Below are 20,614 nucleotides of genomic sequence, written 5' to 3' on the forward strand. Positions count from 1 at the left end.
TTCTCAACTAGCCTACCTGGTTAAATAAAGGTGAAATAAAAAGAAATGGGGGATTGTGCGTTCCTGATGTAACTCGGGCAGTTGTTGTTGCCATCCTGTACCTGTCCCGTAGATGTGATGTTCGGATGTACCGATCCTGTGCGGGTGTTGTTACATGTGGTCTGCCGCTGTGAGGACAATCAGCTGTCCGTCCTGTCTCCCTGTAGCGCTGTCTTAGGCGTCTCACAGTACGGACATTGCAATTTATTGCCCTGGCCACATCTGCAGTCCTCATGCCTCCTTGCAGCATGCCTAAGGCATGTTCACGCAGATGAGCAGGGACCCTGGGCATCTTTCTTTTGGTGTTTTTCAGAGTCAGTAGAAAGGCCTCTTTATTGTCCTAAGTTTTCATAACTATGACCTTAATTGCCTACCGTCTGTAAGATGTTAGTGTCTTAACGACAGTTCCACAGGTGCATTTTCATTAATTGTTCATGAGAAACCGTGTTTAAAACCTTCACAATGAAGATCTGGGAAGTTATTTGGATTTTTACGAGTTATCTTTGAAAGAAAGGGTCTTGAAAAAGGTGCGTTTCTTTTTTTGCTGAGTTTATAAAATATATTCACCCCACCCAGTATGGTAATCAAAACTTACCAGAAAGCTTGTAGTCCTTGGCTCAGACAGTGTCGTAGTGTGGGCTCAATATCATCTCATTTGTGTGCAAGATCTTGAGAATCAGCTGTACATGTGATGGAAGAATGCACTGTACATGCAGAGGGTTGCAATTCCATTGAATTGGGGATAGTTTAACCAAAATATGCCACAAGACCTAGAATTGCCTTATGTGTATCCCACAAAGAAGGTTCACTGTTATAAGCTAACGTTTTTGATGAATTTAAGCAAAATTCCCCAAATTCCAGGGTTTAACTTCCCATGGGAAAATTCCGGAAATTTACCGGATACTTTCCGACCCTTTACAACCCTTGGCCAATCCACCCTCTCCTCTTCTCATTTTCCCTCATTACACCTAAGAATATTTCCCTATTTTAATAACCATACAGGGGGGTTGGAAATAGGTTGCTGTACTTAGTCACTTAATTCGGTCTCCTATCCGTCATGGTTAGGAGGGAGAAATGGAAAGTATGAACATTGGTTTAGGATGGAATGAAGGACAGTGTTCTCGGTGTGTGTTCTGTTTGCCTTAAAAAAAATATCTTACCTCTTTTTCTCCCCAATTTTTGTGGTATCCAATTGGTAGTTCCAGTCTTGTCTCATCGCTGCAACTCCAGTACGGACTCAAATCAAATCAAATCAAATCAAATTTTATTTGTCACATACACATGGTTAGCAGATGTTAGTGCGAGTGTAGCGAAATGCTTGTGCTTCTAGTTCCGACAATGCAGTAATAACAAGTAATCTAACTAACAATTCCAAAACTACTGTCTTGTACACAGTGTAAGGGGATAAAGAATATGTACATAAGGATATGTGAATGAGTGATGGTACAGAGCAGCATAGGCAAGATACAGTAGATGGTATCGAGTACAGTATGTACAAATGAGATGAGTATGTAAACAAAGTGGCATAGTATAGTATAAAGTGGCTAGTGATACATGTATTACATAAGGATACCGTCGATGATATAGAGTACAGTATATACGTATGCATATGAGATGAATAATGTAGGGTAAGTAACATTTATATAAGGTAGCATTGTTTAAAGTGGCTAGTGATATATTTACGTCCTTTCCCATCAATTCCCATTATTAAAGTGGCTGGAGTTGAGTCAGTGTCAGTGTTAGTGGTGGCTGTTTAACAGTCTGATGGCCTTGAGATAGAAGCTGTTTTTCAGTCTCTCGGTCCCAGCTTTGATGCACCTGTACTGACCTCGCCTTCTGGATGATAGCGGGGTGAACAGGCAGTGGCTCGGGTGGTTGATGTCCTTGATGATCTTTATGGCCTTCCTGTGACATCGGGTGGTGTAGGTGTCCTGGAGGGCAGGTAGTTTGCCCCCGGTGATGCGTTGTGCAGACCTCACTACCCTCTGGAGAGCCTTACGGTTGAGGGCGGTGCAGTTGCCATACCAGGCGGTGATACAGCCCGCCAGGATGCTCTCGATTGTGCATCTGTAGAAGTTTGTGAGTGCTTTTGGTGACAAGCCGAATTTCTTCAGCCTCCTGAGGTTGAAGAGGCGCTGCTGCGCCTTCTTCACGATGCTGTCTGTGTGAGTGGACCAATTCAGTTTGTCTGTGATGTGTATGCCGAGGAACTTAACTTGCTACCGGGAGAGGCGAAGGTTGATAGCCATGCGTCCTCCATAACACGACCCAACCAAGCCGCACTGCTTCTTGACACAATGCCCGCTTAACCCGGAAGCCAGCCAACCATAGTGTCGGAGGAAACACTATACACCTGGTGACCATGTCAGCGTGCATGCGCTCGGCCTGCCACAAGGGGTCACTAGTGCGCGATGGGACAAGGACATCCCTGCCGGTCAAACCCTCCCCTAACCCGGATGACCCTGGGCCAGTTGTGCGCTGCCCTATGGGTCTCCCGGAGAGCATTAGGTTCAACTGGGCTGTCGTTAGGTGGGACCGAGTTGTGGTTATGATAATGGAAACAGGCAGTGCATCACCATTCACCATTTTGTCTGTCACAAAACATAAAAAGGCATGGTTGTCATGGCAATCCCCTTACCTCTATTCTTGACACAGTAGCGATATTTTTCCAGTCCAGTGATTGAGTGGAAATTGTGTAATATTAGTGTACCTCAAAGCACCAGTGATTGGCTTCCAGAGGATGGCATCATTAGCACACGTATGAGTCTCTGACTAAACCCCAGGGAGCAAGGGTATAGAATTGCAAAACCATCAGTTGATATAATTAAGTATTGCTGACAGAGCTGAATTCAACATTTCTTTGCTTTAACCATGACAAGTGTTCTTTAGTTTGATGATGGTGTCCTTGACTGGCCATGTGTAAGCAATATTTTGGGCTTGGGTGGTTTTTGTTCGGGGTTAGCCTACTCGTTGATGTTATTGATGTGACTGCTTGACACCATCCTATCCTCCACCCTGGCATGTCATGTGGTCTGTCTGTTTTCAGCATATGGCATTACAATGGGCACTTTGACTGGCACAAAGCCTGGAAATAAGGTATACAGTGCTGACGACAACCTTCCTTATCATGTCCTCTCAGTGTTTTTCCTATAGGTCGGTCATGCGGTCTCTCCTGGTGTTCTGTGACCTAGGTGACAGGACAGGGTCCTGACTCCTTACGACAGATGTTGGGCGCCCGCCCGCCGAGAGACAGATTTAATGTGAAGGAGTCATTTTTGGAGGGTCGGGTATTTATATCCCAACACGGCCATCAGGGCTGGTGGGGAGTTGAGTATGGTAATGGAGAGGAGGGGTAGATGAATGCACAGGTTAGTGTAAACACATTGGTTGATATGGAAAATGTACAACTCACTATCTTATGGTAATAAGTAAGTATGTAGCGCCCTCTTAGGCTGATGCCCTGAACTGCAATTTTCTGAAGAGACATTTTTCTATGCAGGCATGCAGTTGCTCTATCTTGTCTTTTTTTGAGCTGATAGTTCAGGTCTGTACACAACGAGTTGACAGTTTGTTGGCTGATCATGACAGTTAGCAGTTATTGTAAACTAGAAGCCAACTTGCTCGCATTGCACAAAACACCTGGTTTTAGTCTCTCCCACACCCTCGATGTGCAGAAAGCATGTACCCTGCAGAGAGGGGGCTGTATGTGGCTCAGGGAACCCTCATTTGCAGGGATACCCTCTCCCCCTCACAGCAATGTCACTATAAGGCAGGTGTTTCCTGTCAAGAAGCTTGAAGTACGCTCATCTCAAAGAACCCCACCTTTTAGATCTCCACTTTAGAAGCTATCAAATGTCAATGATGCAAGTCTGCTCAGAGCCTGGCCTAGTGATCTACACAGTTGTAGAATGTTCAGGGTAATTTCCTCTTGTCTTAAAAACTTCCAGGTCAAGTAGGTAGTACGTACAGTTTTGTCTTTAAGACAAAGTTAGCCTGGCATGGTTCATTAACATTCCACTTGGACAAAGTGTTATTTGACATTTGTTGTGTGATTCCAGGACTGCCACTTTACTTCAATGAGTTAAGATTGTTCTAACTCCAGGAACCTGCTCTTATTTGGTGTTTATCAGTCCTCGCCAGCCTCCAAGGCTGTGGTGCATGGTTAGCCTACTGCAGAACAGAGTGGCCATGGCAGCCAGGGATCCCAGGGTTGGGTCTAGGTAGCAAAAATGGCACTGACCCAGTTTGGGATATGGTTTTGGGCTGCGTTCCCTGACCTGAATCGGCCCTAATCTTGCCCTCCAAATCCATTTGGTACTAATGTTATCAAAGCTATTTCTGACACGTGTGTGTGTGTGTGTGTGTAGTCCATCTTTAGTTTCTTGTCTCGACTAGATTCTAAAGTGTAGGAGATGGTGAAAGATATCATCATCCATGAGAGCCTATGGTTAAATCACAGCCTATTAGTGCAAATTGGTTCTGAAATAAACTGCCATCACAATAAGTCTACTAGACATTAAGGAGAGTTTATTCTTCCCTTTTAATGAATACGTTATGTTGTAGGCTCTCCTGACATTTATTGCTGAAAAATTGAAAATGGGCCATAATGGAACAATGGGCCACAAACACTGATGGTCCTACTGGCTGGTTGGATTACCCTCTGATACAGAACAGTGTGGACAAAGAAACTGAGTGGACATGAAAGACAGGGAGCAAGGTCCGGAGAGCTGGCTGGCTGAGAAAGACATTGTCATCTTAACGTCCCAAATCTGCAGGTAATCCCCCCATTTCATGCTAAGCTAACGCTCCCTCCATCTCTGTGCTGGGGCTGCAGGCCTGGGAGGCAGAGCAGACAGACTCTTCCCCATGAACAGACTGAGGATTAAACCCAGCCCTGCCCAGGCTCCTCAGAGTTGGCAACCAGGCTTCGAACAATGCCCCTGCCTTCAAATAAAGGGATAATGTGTACTAGTTTAGGGTCATGAAATATTATATTTGAATGAAAAGAAAATAATGCATAAAAAAAATCCATTAATATATCATTTTTGTGCAATTCATAGCTACAGGCTACATTGAAGTTCTTCTTTTATTGTTTTTATCTGGCATTAGTGCACAAGCCAAAGCTTTAGGGCCTAACTGTACGCGTACCAACTGAAACCTGGCACAGTGGATGCTATTCTGTTCCTCAATAAGGCTGCAAAAAGAAAGTAAGACAGAGTAGGCAATTATAGCCTCATAACTAGACAGTGGGTACTTTGATTTTCAAAACTTTTTTGTTATGTTTATTTTCTAAGCCTATTTATGTTGTATTATTATAATGCCCCTGTAAGGTATTAGCCCATACAGGCAGTCAACTTACAAGATGTACATTTATTTTTTCACATTTTGTTTAGTTTCAGCAAAATGATAGGCGGCGGACTGTTCAATATGAATAGGCCTAAATGCTCATGAAAAGTCGAAGGGGCAGAGTAGCCTAATTGTACAGTGCATTTTCACAAAAACATGTGCAAGTGTCAATTTAGGCTATTGTTTGAACTTTTTTCTTTCAGCAAAACATTATGCTACCTACTGTTCAATAGGCCTAAATATGTAAGTCCCATGCAGCCATTATTATCTCTATCAATTCATTTCTGGGTTACAATTAAGTACCTCAGTGTGATGCATATATATATATATATATATATATATTTTTTTTTTTCATTTAAAATGTTCAACAAGCAACAAATGGCTTCTTAGCAAAGAGCAATTTTTCAAGCCATAATTTAGTTAGGACTGTCTGGGAGTGGTCTTTGTGAGAAGGGGAAAACTAGCTGTTATTGGCAGAGGTTTGAAACGTTCTTATTGGTCTATTAACTACTTTACAGCCTTGCCAAAATTCTATCCCACCAAAACTATTCAAACAGCTCTTACACAAAGGGTATTATCATAATTTTCACTATTTCACAGTATTATTCCAACCTTGTGTTTAGAATATATATAAAACACAGACAATCATGTTTTTGACTGAAATTAATACATGTTGAAGAGAACCTATGTTCAAGGGGGGGGGGGGGGGGGGGCTGTACAGTGCATTTTCTATATTTGTGTGTCGGGTGAACATACAGCTAAACTAGTGTTCACTGCAGATTTGACAATAATGCCCAAATCAACCACTAACATGGCATTTGTCTAAGAACTGGATGGATTGGAATGGATTAGACATCTACAGTTGAAGTCGGAAGTTTACATATACACTTAGGTTGGAGTCATTAAAACTAATTTTTCATGGCTTTAGAAGCTTCTGATAGGCTAATTGACATAATTTGAGTCAATTGGAGGCGTACCTGTGGATGCATTTCAAGGCCTACCTTCAAACTCAGTGCCTCTGCTTGACATCATGGGAAAATCAGCCAAGACCTCCACAAGTCTGGTTCATCCTTGGGAACAATTTCCAAATGCCTGAAGGTACCACGTTCATCTGTACAAACAATAGTACGCAAGTATAAACACCATGGGACCACGCAGCCGTCATACTGCGCAGGAAGGAGACGCGTTCTGTCTCCTAGAGATGAACGTACTTTGGTGCGAAAAGTGCAAATCAATCCCAGAACAACAGCAAAAGACCTTGTGAAGATGCTGAAGGAAACCAGGTACAAAAGTATATCAACAGTAAAACGAGTCCAATAGCGACATAACCTGAAAGGCCGCTCAGCAAGGAAGAAGCCACTGCTCCCAAACCTCCATTAAAAAAAAGCCAGACTACTGTTTGCAACTGCACATGGAGACAAAGATCATACTTTTTGGAGAAATGTCCACTGGTCTGATGAAAAAAATAGAACTGTTTGGCCATAATGACCATCGTTATGTTTGGAGGAAAAAGGGGGATGCTTGCAAGCTGAAGAACACCATCCCAACCGTGAAGCATGGGAGTGGCAGCATCATGTTGTGGGGGGTGCTTTTCTGCAGGAGGGACTGGTGCACTTCATAAAATAGATGGCATCATGAGGGTGGAAAATTTATGTGGACATATTGAAGCAACATCTCAAGACATCAGTCAGGAAGAAAAAGTTTGGACGTAAATGGGTCTTCCAAATGGATAATGATCCCAAGCATACTTCCAAAGTTGTGGCAAAATGGCTTAAGGACAACAAAGTCAAGGTATTGGAGTGGCTGTCACAAAGCCCTGACCTCAATCTTATAGAAAATTTGTGAGCAGAACTGAAAAGGTGTGTGCGAGCAAGGAGGCCTACAAACCTGACTCAGTTACACCAGCTCTGTCAGGAGCAATGGGCCAAAATTCACCCAATTTATTGTGGGAAGCTTGTGGAAGGCTACCTGAAACGTTTGACCCAAGTTAAACAATTTAAAGGCAATGCTACCAAATACTAATCGAGTCCATGTAAACTTCTGACCCACTGGGTATGTGATGAAAGAAATAAAAGCTGAAATAAATCTCTCTGCTATTATTCTGACATGTAACTTTCTTAAAATAAAGTGGTGATCCTTACTGACCTAAAACAGGCAATTTTTACTTCGATTAAATGTCAGGAATTGTGAAAAACTGAGTTTAAATATATTTGGCTAAGGTGTATGTAAACTTCCGACTTCAACTGTATGTGAGGTAATTACCATACCTGATAGTTTAGGCAGATGTTCAATGTCAGCCAATCCACCTGTATTTTATTGATCCTCTTCTGTGTTCTTCCTCTGACACGCTGTGGTGATGTGTGTCAGGGTTGGTGAGCTCCGCCCTTTCCCTGGCACTCGTTCTGTTCTCCTCAACCCTTCCTTACCCCTCTCCCGCCACCTACCAGCCCATCTGACCTTCTAAGCCCAATTAGAGGGTTGCTGAGCGTCCAGACGGCCCTGAGAGCTTTGCGCTTACCCAGCGAGGAACGCACCCTCCCTCTTTCTTTCTCTACACCTTCTCCACGTCTCTCTCTCTCTAGCTCCCATTAACACGTGCCTCTCCCTCGCTCGCTCCTTTAGTTTCCCTCCTCTCCCTCTTTCACGCATTATCCTCCCCTCATTTGGTGGGACCAGCTGCTGCTACCAAACATTTCAGTCGTTCCTTGTGGGCTCCGCGCTCCATTCTGCTGCTGCCCCCCTCCTGCAGCCAGCTCTCCGCTCTGCTTCCAGCGTCACCACCACCGCCCCTTTTCAGACAACACAGGGACAGACCGACAGCACTCCTCTCTTCCACTGACAAAATGACAGCCGTTCTGGACCTCAACCAGATTGCCATTGCCTGTTCGACCATTGATGTAATGGTGAGTGGGACTTTGTCGGTTTGTGTGTGTGGTTGTGTTTTGCTGATATGCCAGTCACCCTGTGGCCTGCCTGTTGATTGTGTGCTAACAAAGCTAAAATCAAGCTGTCGGGGTGTGTGTATGTGTGTGTGATTTTCTCTGCTCTGGCATGTGAAGGTGTGTAAGGTACTGTGGCGATGTGGGCGAGCGTATGACTGAGGGAACAAACAACCTGCTTCGCAAATTTGGGGCCAGTACCACTGCAAGCATTGTTTACCCCAGCAGGCGGAGTGGATGAATGGTGGTGAGGGCGGGAGTTCAGCACTGGGAGGGGTGCGGTTTAGAGGACAGGAGAAAGGTCTCTCTCCTTCTCTGCATTCCCTGTAATTACTGGAATCTAATATGGCACGGTTTGTTTTCCAGTCCCACTGACTGTTTTTTGTGTGCAGCATTTCTCTTAGAAAGGAGAAATTAACCACCAGCTGGGACAAGGTTTATTTTTGAAATGGCTGCTCTTCTTGCTTGTGGAGTCACGGCCTGGTGCCACTGTGTGGACTGGACCAGACTGGGGGATGTAGCCAAATGTTGGCACAGAGCAGACTGTTGAATGTTTATCAGAACCCTGCCTTGCCTCCTGCTGAGACAACCTTGAACCTTTCTTCCTTATTTAGCTCAAAGTGGCTCTGTAAAACAATACCACTGATATGATGACAATGTTGCTTTTCTTTCCGTATTATGGAACAGTGTTATTTTGTAATATGGAACTAGTTTCAACTAGTTAACACAGCCGCAAAGTCAGAATTGGCTTCAAAATGTGTTTTCTTTTGTCTTCATTTAAGGTTAGGATTAGGCATAGGGTTAGGTTTAAAATCACATTTTAAGAAGAAATTGTAGAAATGGGTGGCGTTTAGTCATAATTATGACTGTGGCTGTGGGCTCTGTGTTGTCGTGGTAACCAATAGTGTTCAGCGTGTGTGTTTTCTTTAAAGTGGAACTGATAGCGTTTTATCTACTTTGCAGATATCAAACAGACAATCATTATATCAGTTAAACATAACAAATTCCCAGTTTATGCTACAAACCAACTTTTTATAAGAGGTTTTAAAATGAGATTCTATTTGACTCAGCATTCCATGATGAACACTAAGGCATTGTTGGCAGAATAGATGGATGTGATTTAATGCATGATTAATGTAATTCACCAATACATTTCTTGGTAAATCACAGCTGGCCTGGTACATTGTTTGTTGCCTCCATTTGGGATGCACTGTTTCAATGACTCAATATTTTGGACAAAAACGGACGAATGTAACTAAGGCTGGGAATGTCAATACGATCAAACTAGCAAGGGCAATGATCACAATCTGTCATAATGTGGCTAATAGGCTAGCATATTTATATAGAAGGCCAAAAACACGGAGCGTAACGTTAGTTAGCTAGCTGGCTGCTAGGAGGATGTCATGTCAATGGAGGATTGGGTGACTGAATTTTTCTTATATCATTTTTCGGTGGCTAAACACAGCTAGAGATGCAGGCGTCATTTGGTTAGCTAGCAAGAACTTGAATGACTTATCCAGTTAGCATATCTCTTGTATTCGCAAATTCACTCTGGCTATCTACTCCAATTTCAGAGTACTCTCATCTGAGTGTAGAATAACTGATGAATTTACAAACAAGCAACACCCTCTGAATTTGACAGTGTCAGTAAACCATAGGCAAAAAAAAGTAATAGTCAGTCACGAATGCTCTAGATAACATGTAAAAAGCCTAACCAGCTCTGCTAGGGTGAGTAAAATGGTCAGAGTGAGGTGTTCTCTCATTTGTGTCTGGAAGTAGCTAGCAAGTTAGACAACTTTAGCCAGTTAGCTTGGGTGCTTGGTTGGGACAAGCATGCTTTGGCAAGCAAGCTGCAGAAGGACGAGGAGGATACAATTCCCCATTGTTTATCAGTAAAATTTTGATGGCCAGCTAGCTGAAAAAGTTTGAGGTTTTATCTAATGTTCCTTCGTTAGATATTAGCTCATCTTGCTCTGGCTAGCATTAGTTGTTGATCTTGTTGTTGATGTGCATAACTGAGGCAGAGAGAGCCTACCTTTTCATGGTTGTTTCATCAATAGGAATGTAAAGTTCCAAATGTAAGAGAACTCGTGGTATTTACAGAATCCATTCAGGTGTATTTTGTGACCATCGAGAGCATCCTGATTGGTTGCATCACCGCCTGCTATGGCAACTGCCCCCCCCCCCCCCCCCCCCCCCCCCACCCCTTCTTTGTTTTTACACTGCTGCTACTCTCTGTTTATTATCTGTGCATAGTCACTTTACCCCTGCACCCCTGCACATTGACCCTTGTATATAGCCTTGTTATTGTTATTTTACAGTAATACTTTTGAATACATTTTTTCACTTTAGTTTGGAAATATTTTCTTAACTGCATTGTTGGTTAAGGGCTTGTAAATAAGCATTTTACAGTAAGGTCTACACCAGTTGTATTCGGCGCGTCTGACGAATAAAGTTAGATTTTTGGCGAATGCGTTCTAATGATCTAAAGTCGTGCTGTTGCAACTGCCTGTAAACACACAGTCCAGTTCAAAGTGAATTATGGCAGGCCCTACTGCCTGTAAACACACAGTCCAGTTCAAAGTGAATGATGGCTGGCCCTGCTGCCTGTAAACACACAGTCCAGTTCAAAGTGAATGATGGCTGGCCCTACTGCCTGTAAACACACAGTCCAGTTCAAAGTGAATGATGGCAGTCCTGTGTGGCAAAATACTTATTTGCATAAAGGCCTACTGTAGCTCTAATGGGCAATGGGGCACCTGTCTGCGTTGACTCCGGTCCTGGACGAGAGGGATGTTTTATAGCTGCTTTCCCACTCTATATTGCTATAGAATTTTCACAAAGGCCTTAGTATACGTAATTCCAAAACATTCTAAGAATTTATGAAAATGACCAAGTCACATTTTTTGACATGTCATATTCTTCCTGGGAGTGTATATGGAACAGATTAAAATAAGATTTCATGTTGCTAAAATGCTGTCAGTTCCACTTTAACTAGGAAGTTACTCCTGTTGTCATTTAGAGGGGGTAAATTGCAGCAGCTGAGCCCCTGTCCCCATCACCTGACCCATCCACTGTTGACAACCTCTGCAGTGCTTCCCTCTTCTTTAGTCACAACAAGCCAAATATCAGCAGTGCACAGCACCCTTGACCTTGTGCCGGGAACACACAAAAACAAACAATGAGGCATATAGGCCTATGTCTGTTTTCAGAATTTTGGGGACTGCTGCTGGTTTCAATGCATTGAGTGCTTTGTTTACTGTCTTGTTTTTCCCGTCAGGCTTCCATTTAATCTGGTAGTTAAAAGCCCTAAGCTACACAACCCATTTTTGTTTTGTGGGTTAGACTACAGTTGTGGCACAGAAGTGGCAACCTCTACTGGAGCCTCTTTGGTCAGTGACTAGGCTGTGTGCTCTGAAGGCACCTCACATGAAGCCTTCCTCGCACACTAACAACCTTTCACACAGCCTGGCCTTTCAACCGTCTCTTCTATTTTTACTCCTCCGCACCTAGATACTGTAGAGTGTCAGTCTTCCAGGTGTCAGCTGGAGGAGAACAACCACACACCATGAATTATGATTGGAGTGACGTTATTGTCCTCATCTGTGTGTCTTCCTTCTCCAATGTACTGATTATCATAGGGTGTGTATATGTTGATGCTTTTTTAAGACATGGGGTGTGTATGCAGCCAGCAGGCTGCTGAACAGCCTGGTTTAGCCTAATCTCCCCTACGTCTGTGTGGCAGCCATCCAGTGAGATCTGACGCAGTATGGCCCTCAAAACCACCCTCTCTGTGGTTTTCAACTGCACCAATGAACGGAAACTGAACACTGAAGCAGGCACACATATTTAGCAGTCCTATATTTGGGTCTCTGCTTTTCTATTACAGTATTCGATTATGAAATAGACATCACACCATTATTGCTACCAGACAAAAACATGCATCACACACAAAGTTATTGAAACCACAACACCCGTTTGACTTAACCGTTAGCCTACTAGTAGGGATGTCCAACGTTCAGCCAGCTGCATGAGCCTATGTCTAGAGTGCCTTGGTTAAACTGACCTTAGGACCATTGTTAAGTCTCTCCGTGGTTAAAGTAGGAAGAAATAGATGTAATTGTTGTTAGAATGTGAATGTGCTACATTTACTATCATATATATTGATTTACCCGACAGACACATGTAGAAAACCCAATTTCATTGAGGTTTGTCTGTTAGAAGAGTGCAAACGGTACATGTCGCTGCGGTTATTGTCCCAGTTCTATTGATTTCAATATAATATCGATGCGAGTGATTCATTTGCAGGCGCTATTGATTACAGTAGAACAAGCTAATCAATTCCAGTCTTGATGATCGCATGGTAGATATTGGTGAATGTGTGTGGGAAGCAACTTATGTATTGGTCTTCAAAATATCACAACTTATTTCAGCATATTTATTATTAATCTTAAACTGGTGTTTTGACACTCATCCATAAACCAAAAAGCAATGACGACAGGAAGCAGCAACAGTATCATTTTCAATGTATGTTTTTAGGAATATAAATGGTATATAAAAAATAAAGTAGAATCATGTAGATTTGTTTATCAGTAAAAACTACTGAATGAGCCCAAAAATGTGCTATGATTTAATGATTTTGATGATATTAGTGAAATAGTGAAAATATGTTTGTCCTGGCTACTACTAGAGTATGGTTGTTTCTCTATATGTATTGCCTTCGTTTATCGTGTTATGCTGATGGTGTGTGTGTGTCTGGAGGAAGTTGTGATCCGTTAAATGACATTCATGTGGAATTAGAGGCAGGCCTAAGGGCTGTGGATGGACTGCTATTTCCATCCTTAGATAATTAGATTAACCAGACATCAGCGGACGCTACCTTGTGGCAGGCAGTGCATCTGTGAGACAGGACATGGAGCGGGCCCTGCTTCCTTAATCCACACAACATCTGCGTGTGTGTGGGTGGCAGTGGTGTGAGACTGAACAGTGTGGACACGCATGCAGAGTGGTGCAGAGCCACTTACACGTTGTCATTGTCACCACAAATGGGTCATGATCCAGCCTCCATTATCAGTCTGGATCATCATGTACAGTGCCTTCAGAAAGTATTCATACCCTTCGACTTATTCTACATTTTGTTGTTACAGCCTGATTTCAAAATGGATTACATAGTCTCACCCGTCTACACACAATACCCCATAATGCCAAAGGGAATACATGTTTTTACAAATGTTTGCAAATTTATGAAGAATGAAATACAGAAATATCTCATTTACATAAGTATTCACACCCCTGAGTCAACACTTTGTAGAAGCACCTTTGGCAGCGATTACAGCTGTGAGTCTTTCTGGGTAAGTCTGTAAGTGCTTTCCACACATGGATTGTACAGTATTAGCATATTCTTAAAAAAATTCTTCAAGCTCTGCAGAGTTGGTTGCTAATTATTGATAGACAGCCATTTTCAATTCTTCCCATAGATTTTCAAACCGCTTTTTAAGTCAAAACTGTAACTAGATCACTCAGGATCATTCAATGTCGTCTTGGTAAGCAACTCCAGTGTATATTTGGCCTTGTTTTAGGTTATTGTCCTGCTGAAAGATGAATTTGTCTCCCAGTGTCTGGTGGAAATCAGACTGAACCAGGTTCTCCTCTAGGATTTTGCCTGTGCTTCGGTCTATTCCGTTTCTTTTTATCCTAAAAAGAACTCACTAGTCCTTGTCGATGACAAGCATACTCATAATATGATGCAGCTAACACCATGTTTGAAAATATGTATATAAAAAAAATTTGCGAGGCTTTGGAAAACATCCCTGATCTTTGTGGTTGAATCTTTGTTTGAAATTCACTGCTCGACTGAGGGACAGATGATTGTATTATGGAGTATTGTGTGTAGGCCAGTGACACAAAATCTCAATTTAATCCATTTTAAATTCAGGCTGTAACACAACAAAATGTGTAAAATGTCAAGGGGTGTGAATACTTTCTGAAAGCTCTGTAGGCTACCTGCTGACTGTTCCACTGCAGAGGACCTTGTTTTAATGTGTTCTACTGTATGAAACGCACACCCTTTGAGAGAATGATTGATTTTCTGTCTACTACTAGCACTTAGCCTCACTGAGAAAGTGTCCTACTCAGTGTATGAATTATGAATTGTGTTTTTCCTGAAATCTGCACCTCCCTATAGTGCTATGACTGTCACTAAAAGGCTGGCTCCTCTAAGTTCCACAGACACCCCAGACCATGCTGTCTTGTGTGTTCCAGGAGCATGACATCGAGACACCCCATGGTGTCCTGCATGTGACAATGAGGGGCAGCCCCAAGGGCAACAGACCGGTCATCCTCACCTACCATGACATTGGACTCAACCGTGAGTACAGCGTCACACACAGACAGACACAGGCTCTTATTTCAAAGCTTAGCTAGGCTAATCTCTCCAAACACACCTAATTACACTAAACAAAAATATAAACGCAACATGTAAAGTGTTGGTCCCATGTTTCATGAGCTGAAATAAAAGATTCCAGAAATGTTCAAATGCACAAAAAGCTTATTTCTCTCATTTTGTACACAAATTTGTTTACATCCCTGTTGGTGAGCATTTCTCCTTTGCCAAGATAATCCATTGTTGTTTACATGTTATCTAATCCAATCCGTTGTGTGGGCGAGCGTTTTGCTGATGTCAACGTTGTCAACAGAGTGCCCCATGGTGGCGATAGGGTTATGGTATGGGCAGGGATAAACTATGGACAACAAACAGAATTGCATTTTATCGAAGGCAATTTGAATGCACAAAAACACAGTGACGAGATCTTAAGGTCCGTTGTGAGGCCCAATTATATTACTGTCATTTTATTTTTTAAGGTATCTGAACAACAGATGCATATCTGTATTCCCAGTCATGTAAAATCGATAGATTGGAGCCGAATGAGTTTATTTCAATTTGACTGATTTCCTCATATGAACTGTAACTTAGTAAAATCAATGGAATTGCTGCATGTTGCACTTTATATTCTTGTTCAGTATATAATATCATGTTCTCATTAGAACAGTTGGAGATGATGTAAGAAGCTGGATGGTTGAATGTAGGCCTCTTCTTTGGCTGTGGGGATATGAGCCACTAGATCAGACTGGATCGCACCAACACTTGGATGCCTCAATGGAAAACAACACTAAGTGTTTTAGCATCAGTGGATTTTTGTTGTTGATTACGTTCAGTGTTGCAGTTTCTGTTAGATATTAAGTAATATGTGCCTCAATGAGGTGTCTTTTTAAACTTGCCGTGTCTCTTCCTCCCTGCAGATAAGTCCTGTTTCAACACCCTGTTCAATTTTGAGGACATGCAGGAGATCACATCCCACTTTGCTGTGGTCCATGTGGACGCCCCAGGACAGCAGGAGGGTGCTCCCCCATTCCCCACGGGGTGAGAGACCGGTTCACTCCTCAGTCGTCGTCCTCAACATCATCTCAAATATGACAAAGTATCACCACAATCATGACTCATGTTATTATTATTTTTGGTATTTTATATCCGTCCCAGCTACCAGTACCCTACCATGGATGAGCTCTCTGAGATGCTGCCCTCTGTCATGGCTCAACTGAAGTAAGTTCTCCTGCAGTGTTTCTATAACTAACTCTTGCACTGTCTTTAGGAAAGCTTCAAAATGACTTTATTATTGAGTCTTCTTCGAGGCCTATATTGTTCTCTTCCCTTTCCCCAGGGTGAACAGTGTGATTGGGATTGGAGTTGGAGCTGGAGCCTACATCCTTTCCAGACTGGCTGTAAGTCACCATTCGTCTTAGTCCCCCACATACCAACTGCACTCCTACTCACCCCACAGTAGATGGTGGTTTCTAAACCCCTATCCATAAATCCACACCATTAAACCTCATTCCCCATCTTCCTCCATCTCCAGCAGCTAATCTCAGAACATGTTGACCAGCAGAGTCATCACGCTCCCTGCTCTTATTACCAGCTTCATTTAATCTCTCTATAAAAAGATAGAAGATTTGGATGAATCAATTTCTCGCGAGTGCATGACTGGACTGATGGAGTCAGCATGCGAGTCTCATGTGGCATTGACCGGATATATAGTGCCTTCAGAAAGTATTCCTACCCCTTGACTTATTCCACATGTTTTTGTTACAGCCTGAATTCAAAATGGATTAAATATATATTTTACTCGACAATCTACACACTATACATTTCAGCTTTTCATTTTTTATTCATTTGCAGTAAAAATTCTAAAAACATAAATCCACTTTGACATGATGGGTTATTGTGTGTTGGCCAGTGACACAAAATCTGAATTGAATACATTTTAAATTCAGGCTGTAACACAACAAAGTGTGCAAAAAGTCAAGGGGTCTGAATACTTTCTGAAGGCACTATATATTACTGTACAAATGTTAGTTTGATGCTTAACATTGACCCTATTTACCACCATGCACTGCACACCACAGTGTGCCTTGGCGGAGATAATGCATTCTGAAGGTAGGTGTTAGTGAGAGGAATACATTAAGAGCAGAGATTACTTGAAGAGGGGTGTTAATTATAGTTAATTTAAGCCCTGCAAACATCGGGCTCAATGTGGAGGAGAGAAGGAGAGAAGGAAAGAGAGAAACAGGAGTTAGAGAAAAGATAACACTTAATTTATGTGTTCATACATACTCTCAAGTGGGTTAACACCTAGTTTGTTTTATCCATCGTCCTCACTTATCTGTGGAAGTGAATTGGAGGCTGGGTAATTGGGTGGGGGATGATGTGGCTCTAATTTGTTGCTAAGAGCTGTGAAAGATGTCAAGTGCTGGGCTATAACATGAATATTTAGGTGTGTGTGTTGACTTTGCTGCTTGCCCTGGCTATAAAGTGGGAGGGCTTGGGTTCCTATCCAACCCAGCACAGTGTGGTCAGTGTACTGTCAAAGTAACCCCCTCCTCTCTTTCTATCTCCCCTGCTTAATGAGCCTGCCCTGGTTGAAGGTCTGGTTCTCATCAAAGTAACCCCCTCTTCTCTCTCTCTCTTCCCCCAGCTTAATGAGCCTGCCCTGGTTGAAGGTCTGGTTCTCATCAAAGTAACCCCCTCTTCTCTCTCTTTTCCCCCAGCTTAATGAGCCTGCCCTGGTTGAAGGTCTGGTTCTCATCAAAGTAAACCCCCTCTTCTCTCTTTCTCTCTCTCTCTCCCCAGCTTAATGAGCCTGCCCTGGTTGAAGGTCTGGTTCTCATCAAAGTAACCCCCTCCTCTCTCTCTCTCTCTCCCCAGCTTAATGAGCCTGCCCTGGTTGAAGGTCTGGTTCTCATCAAAGTAACCCCCTCTTCTCTCTCTCTCTCCCCAGCTTAATGAGCCTGCCCTGGTTGAAGGTCTGGTTCTCATCAAAGTAACCCCCTCCTCTCTCTCTCTCTCTCCCAGCTTAATGAGCCTGCCCTGGTTGAAGGTCTGGTTCTCATCAAAGTAACCCCCTCCTCTCTCTCTCTCTCTCTCTCTCCCAGCTTAATGAGCCTGCCCTGGTTGAAGGTCTGGTTCTCATCAAAGTAACCCCCTCTTCTCTCTCTCTCTCTCTCTCCCAGCTTAATGAGCCTGCCCTGGTTGAAGGTCTGGTTCTCATCAATGTAGACCCCTGTGCAAAGGGCTGGATGGACTGGGCCGCCTCCAAGGTGAGAACGTGCTCGCACACTTCAATGCTAACTCTGTGCATTGTTTTCTCATCATAGAGCCATAATAGATTGGCACCTTGGAACGTGTTATTTATTCTTGTTTCAGATGTCCGGCTGGACCAGTAACCTGGTTGACATAGTGATGGCCCACCACTTCAGTGACGTGAGTGTGGGGGCAGTTTGGAATGGTGGGAGACTATGACCGGGGCAGAGCCTACTGGAGGAATACTGTGGGTGATTGACAGTGATGTAACTATCTGTGCCATCTCCTCAGGATGAGCTGTCTGACAACCAGGAGATCACCCAGACATATCGCCTGCACATTGCCCAGGATATTAACCAGGACAACCTGGCCCTCTTCTGCAACTCCTACAACAGGTACTGTACATATAACCCCAAGATGAACTGCCCGTGTAGTTGGGTTGAATTGATTGATTGATGTATTTGTTTGACAGCCGTCGGGACTTGGAGATCGAGAGGCCCATCACTGGTCTGACTGAGGACACAGTGAACACGCTCAAGTAGGTTTATAACTGTGTATAACTGTATCAGGGTTTCCTTTAGGAAAATGTGGCGCCGGACAATGTGACCAGGAAGATTTTAATTTACCGCCCATTCGAGAAATTTACCGGACCCATATTCATTGGGTGCGTAACCCATTAGGGCGTCCACCTACATTTCAATGATGGTCATTCATCTTCACAGAACATGCAACTCCTGTAATGAGGCAGCCAATAAAATATATTTTTCAAACATTTTCCAAAATGCAATTCGTGGGAAAACACCATTCTAAACAGCCGTTCCATATGTGCCCAAGATGAAAATTAGAAATAGGGGGGAATCTAGAGATGCAGCAACTAGGATGGGTTGTTAATATGACTAGGATTGTGCCTTTGGCTTCTGAACAACAAAAAAAAGTTGAAATATGAAAACCAATAGAACAGGGGAAAATGCTGGTTTCAATGGAATATGAAGTTTGGTTTCAAGTTTAAATGTCACGTGCACAAGTACAGTGAATTTCCTTTCTTGCGAGCTCCAAACCCAACAATGCAGTAATCCAATATCAATGTAGTACTAACAATAACATAAGGTAGAACAAAAACACACAAGAAATAAGAACAGGAGAAGTAAGAAGCTATATACAGGTTCCGTTTTAATACCATATTTACAATGTGCAGGGATACTGGAGTGATAAGAGGTAGATGTATAGCCTTGAGGAAGTCTTTATAAAATAATTGCCTCTGTTTCAATGGTGGGGTTTTGCCTATAGGCTACTTTGAAGCAAGGTAAGACATGCCTCATAATAAGAAGGAAAACGTTCAGGTTTCAAACAATTAAGTGTCAGTTTCCACAATGTATACTGACCCCAGCTCACATTGTAAAGTGGTTATTATGACTCGCTGGACTTGAATGGCGAATGGGAGGCGCACTTCAATTACCAGTTGAGAAATAAAAATGGTAGCCTAGCTCTTTTAAATCGTGGCTATGTTTTTAACATGCCATTGCAATGACGGGGGCTTATATTAAAGCAGGTTTCACTCCAGCAGCAACGATCTAAGGAGGTGACGTTGAGGGGATATTCCGCTCACAATAGGCTCTGTCATAAATAAGATGCATGACGACTAACGACACTACACACCCGCCAATTTAGTGCCACTCAGTTATCCAAATTAACCTAGGGACCGATGAGCATGACTGTCAAATGTTTTCACATTGACTGGTATTTCATCAATGAATAAAAATCATTAATTAATCATCATCTCCCGGTCAATTTGGCCAGCAACAATTATATTTATTGGCTTTTCATTTTTTTTATTGGCCAAATGCTGGCAATTACCAGCTAACTTGCCTTAATATTCTGACAGCTTTTTATTATTTGTATTATATAAGCTTGAAATGGGCATGGTCTAATTGATTAAACAAACAAGAACAAGGCTCTGTTAATGAACCAGATCTATAGTTATTTCTGGTTGCTTATTAAAGTTAGCAGGCTATCTCATTGATCCTGCATTATACCCCTCTGCTTTCACTCTGAGTGTTGACTCTGTTTGTCCCTCCTGTCTCTCCATCCAGATGCACTTCTCTGCTGGTGGTTGGTGACACGTCCCCTGCTGTTGATGCAGTGGTGGGTGTCCACTATCTCCATGGCAACACAGTAAAGAATGAGTCAGGGGATCTAATTCTAATACAAAGTATCTTTAGAGATGATACTGGCCTTTCTAAAGATGAGGGGCTAGACTCTAAACTGTCTGAACTTCCATTGTCTCATCTCTCTCTCTCTCCCTTGTATACAGGTCGAATGCAACTCCAGGTTAAATCCAACCAAAACAACCCTTCTTAAGGTGTGTCCAGTTATTTGTTCCTTTGTAGCACTAGGAGTGGTAATGCCCCTAATGTGGTCCCTGCTGTTCTGCTCTTTAGTAATGCACAAGATCTGGATGGTGTGTAGATGAGTTTCAGCATTCTTGGAAGTGTTCGTAGGCCAGTGAATGTGTTCTGGCTAACGGCACAGTCCTCTCTAGGAGTTTGTTCACTCTGGGCATGTTCCTGATTCTCTCTTTACTTCCCTATAGATGCAAGACTGTGGCGGGCTTCCTCAGGTCATCCAGGTGAGTCATGAACAAGTTTTGTGTTTAGTT

General features: G+C 42.8%; 1 protein-coding gene across 6 annotated transcripts in view; it reads left to right on the forward strand.

Annotated features, from left to right (window-relative positions):
* The window catches only part of ndrg3b (ndrg family member 3b), a 76,055-nt gene that overhangs the window by 49,229 nt on the left and 6,212 nt on the right, over positions 1–20,614 (forward strand). For 4 of the 6 annotated variants that reach the window (XM_021616050.2, XM_021616051.2, XM_021616053.2 and 1 more), the window contains exons 4-14: positions 14,586–14,691; positions 15,624–15,744; positions 15,862–15,924; positions 16,043–16,103; positions 17,889–17,975; positions 18,082–18,138; positions 18,250–18,353; positions 18,431–18,496; positions 20,049–20,100; positions 20,270–20,317; positions 20,549–20,584. In XM_021616050.2, the coding sequence (XP_021471725.1) occupies positions 14,586–14,691; positions 15,624–15,744; positions 15,862–15,924; positions 16,043–16,103; positions 17,889–17,975; positions 18,082–18,138; positions 18,250–18,353; positions 18,431–18,496; positions 20,049–20,100; positions 20,270–20,317; positions 20,549–20,584 (801 nt within the window). Of the gene's footprint in view, positions 1–7,803; positions 8,289–14,585; positions 14,692–15,623; positions 15,745–15,861; positions 15,925–16,042; positions 16,104–17,888; positions 17,976–18,081; positions 18,139–18,249; positions 18,354–18,430; positions 18,497–20,048; positions 20,101–20,269; positions 20,318–20,548; positions 20,585–20,614 lie in introns of those variants that run through there. The other 2 variants (XM_021616052.2, XM_021616054.2) reach the window with 2 other exon arrangements.

Source organism: Oncorhynchus mykiss, chromosome 9, assembly GCF_013265735.2.
Source record: "Oncorhynchus mykiss isolate Arlee chromosome 9, USDA_OmykA_1.1, whole genome shotgun sequence".
Taxonomy (NCBI): Eukaryota; Metazoa; Chordata; class Actinopteri; order Salmoniformes; family Salmonidae; genus Oncorhynchus; species Oncorhynchus mykiss.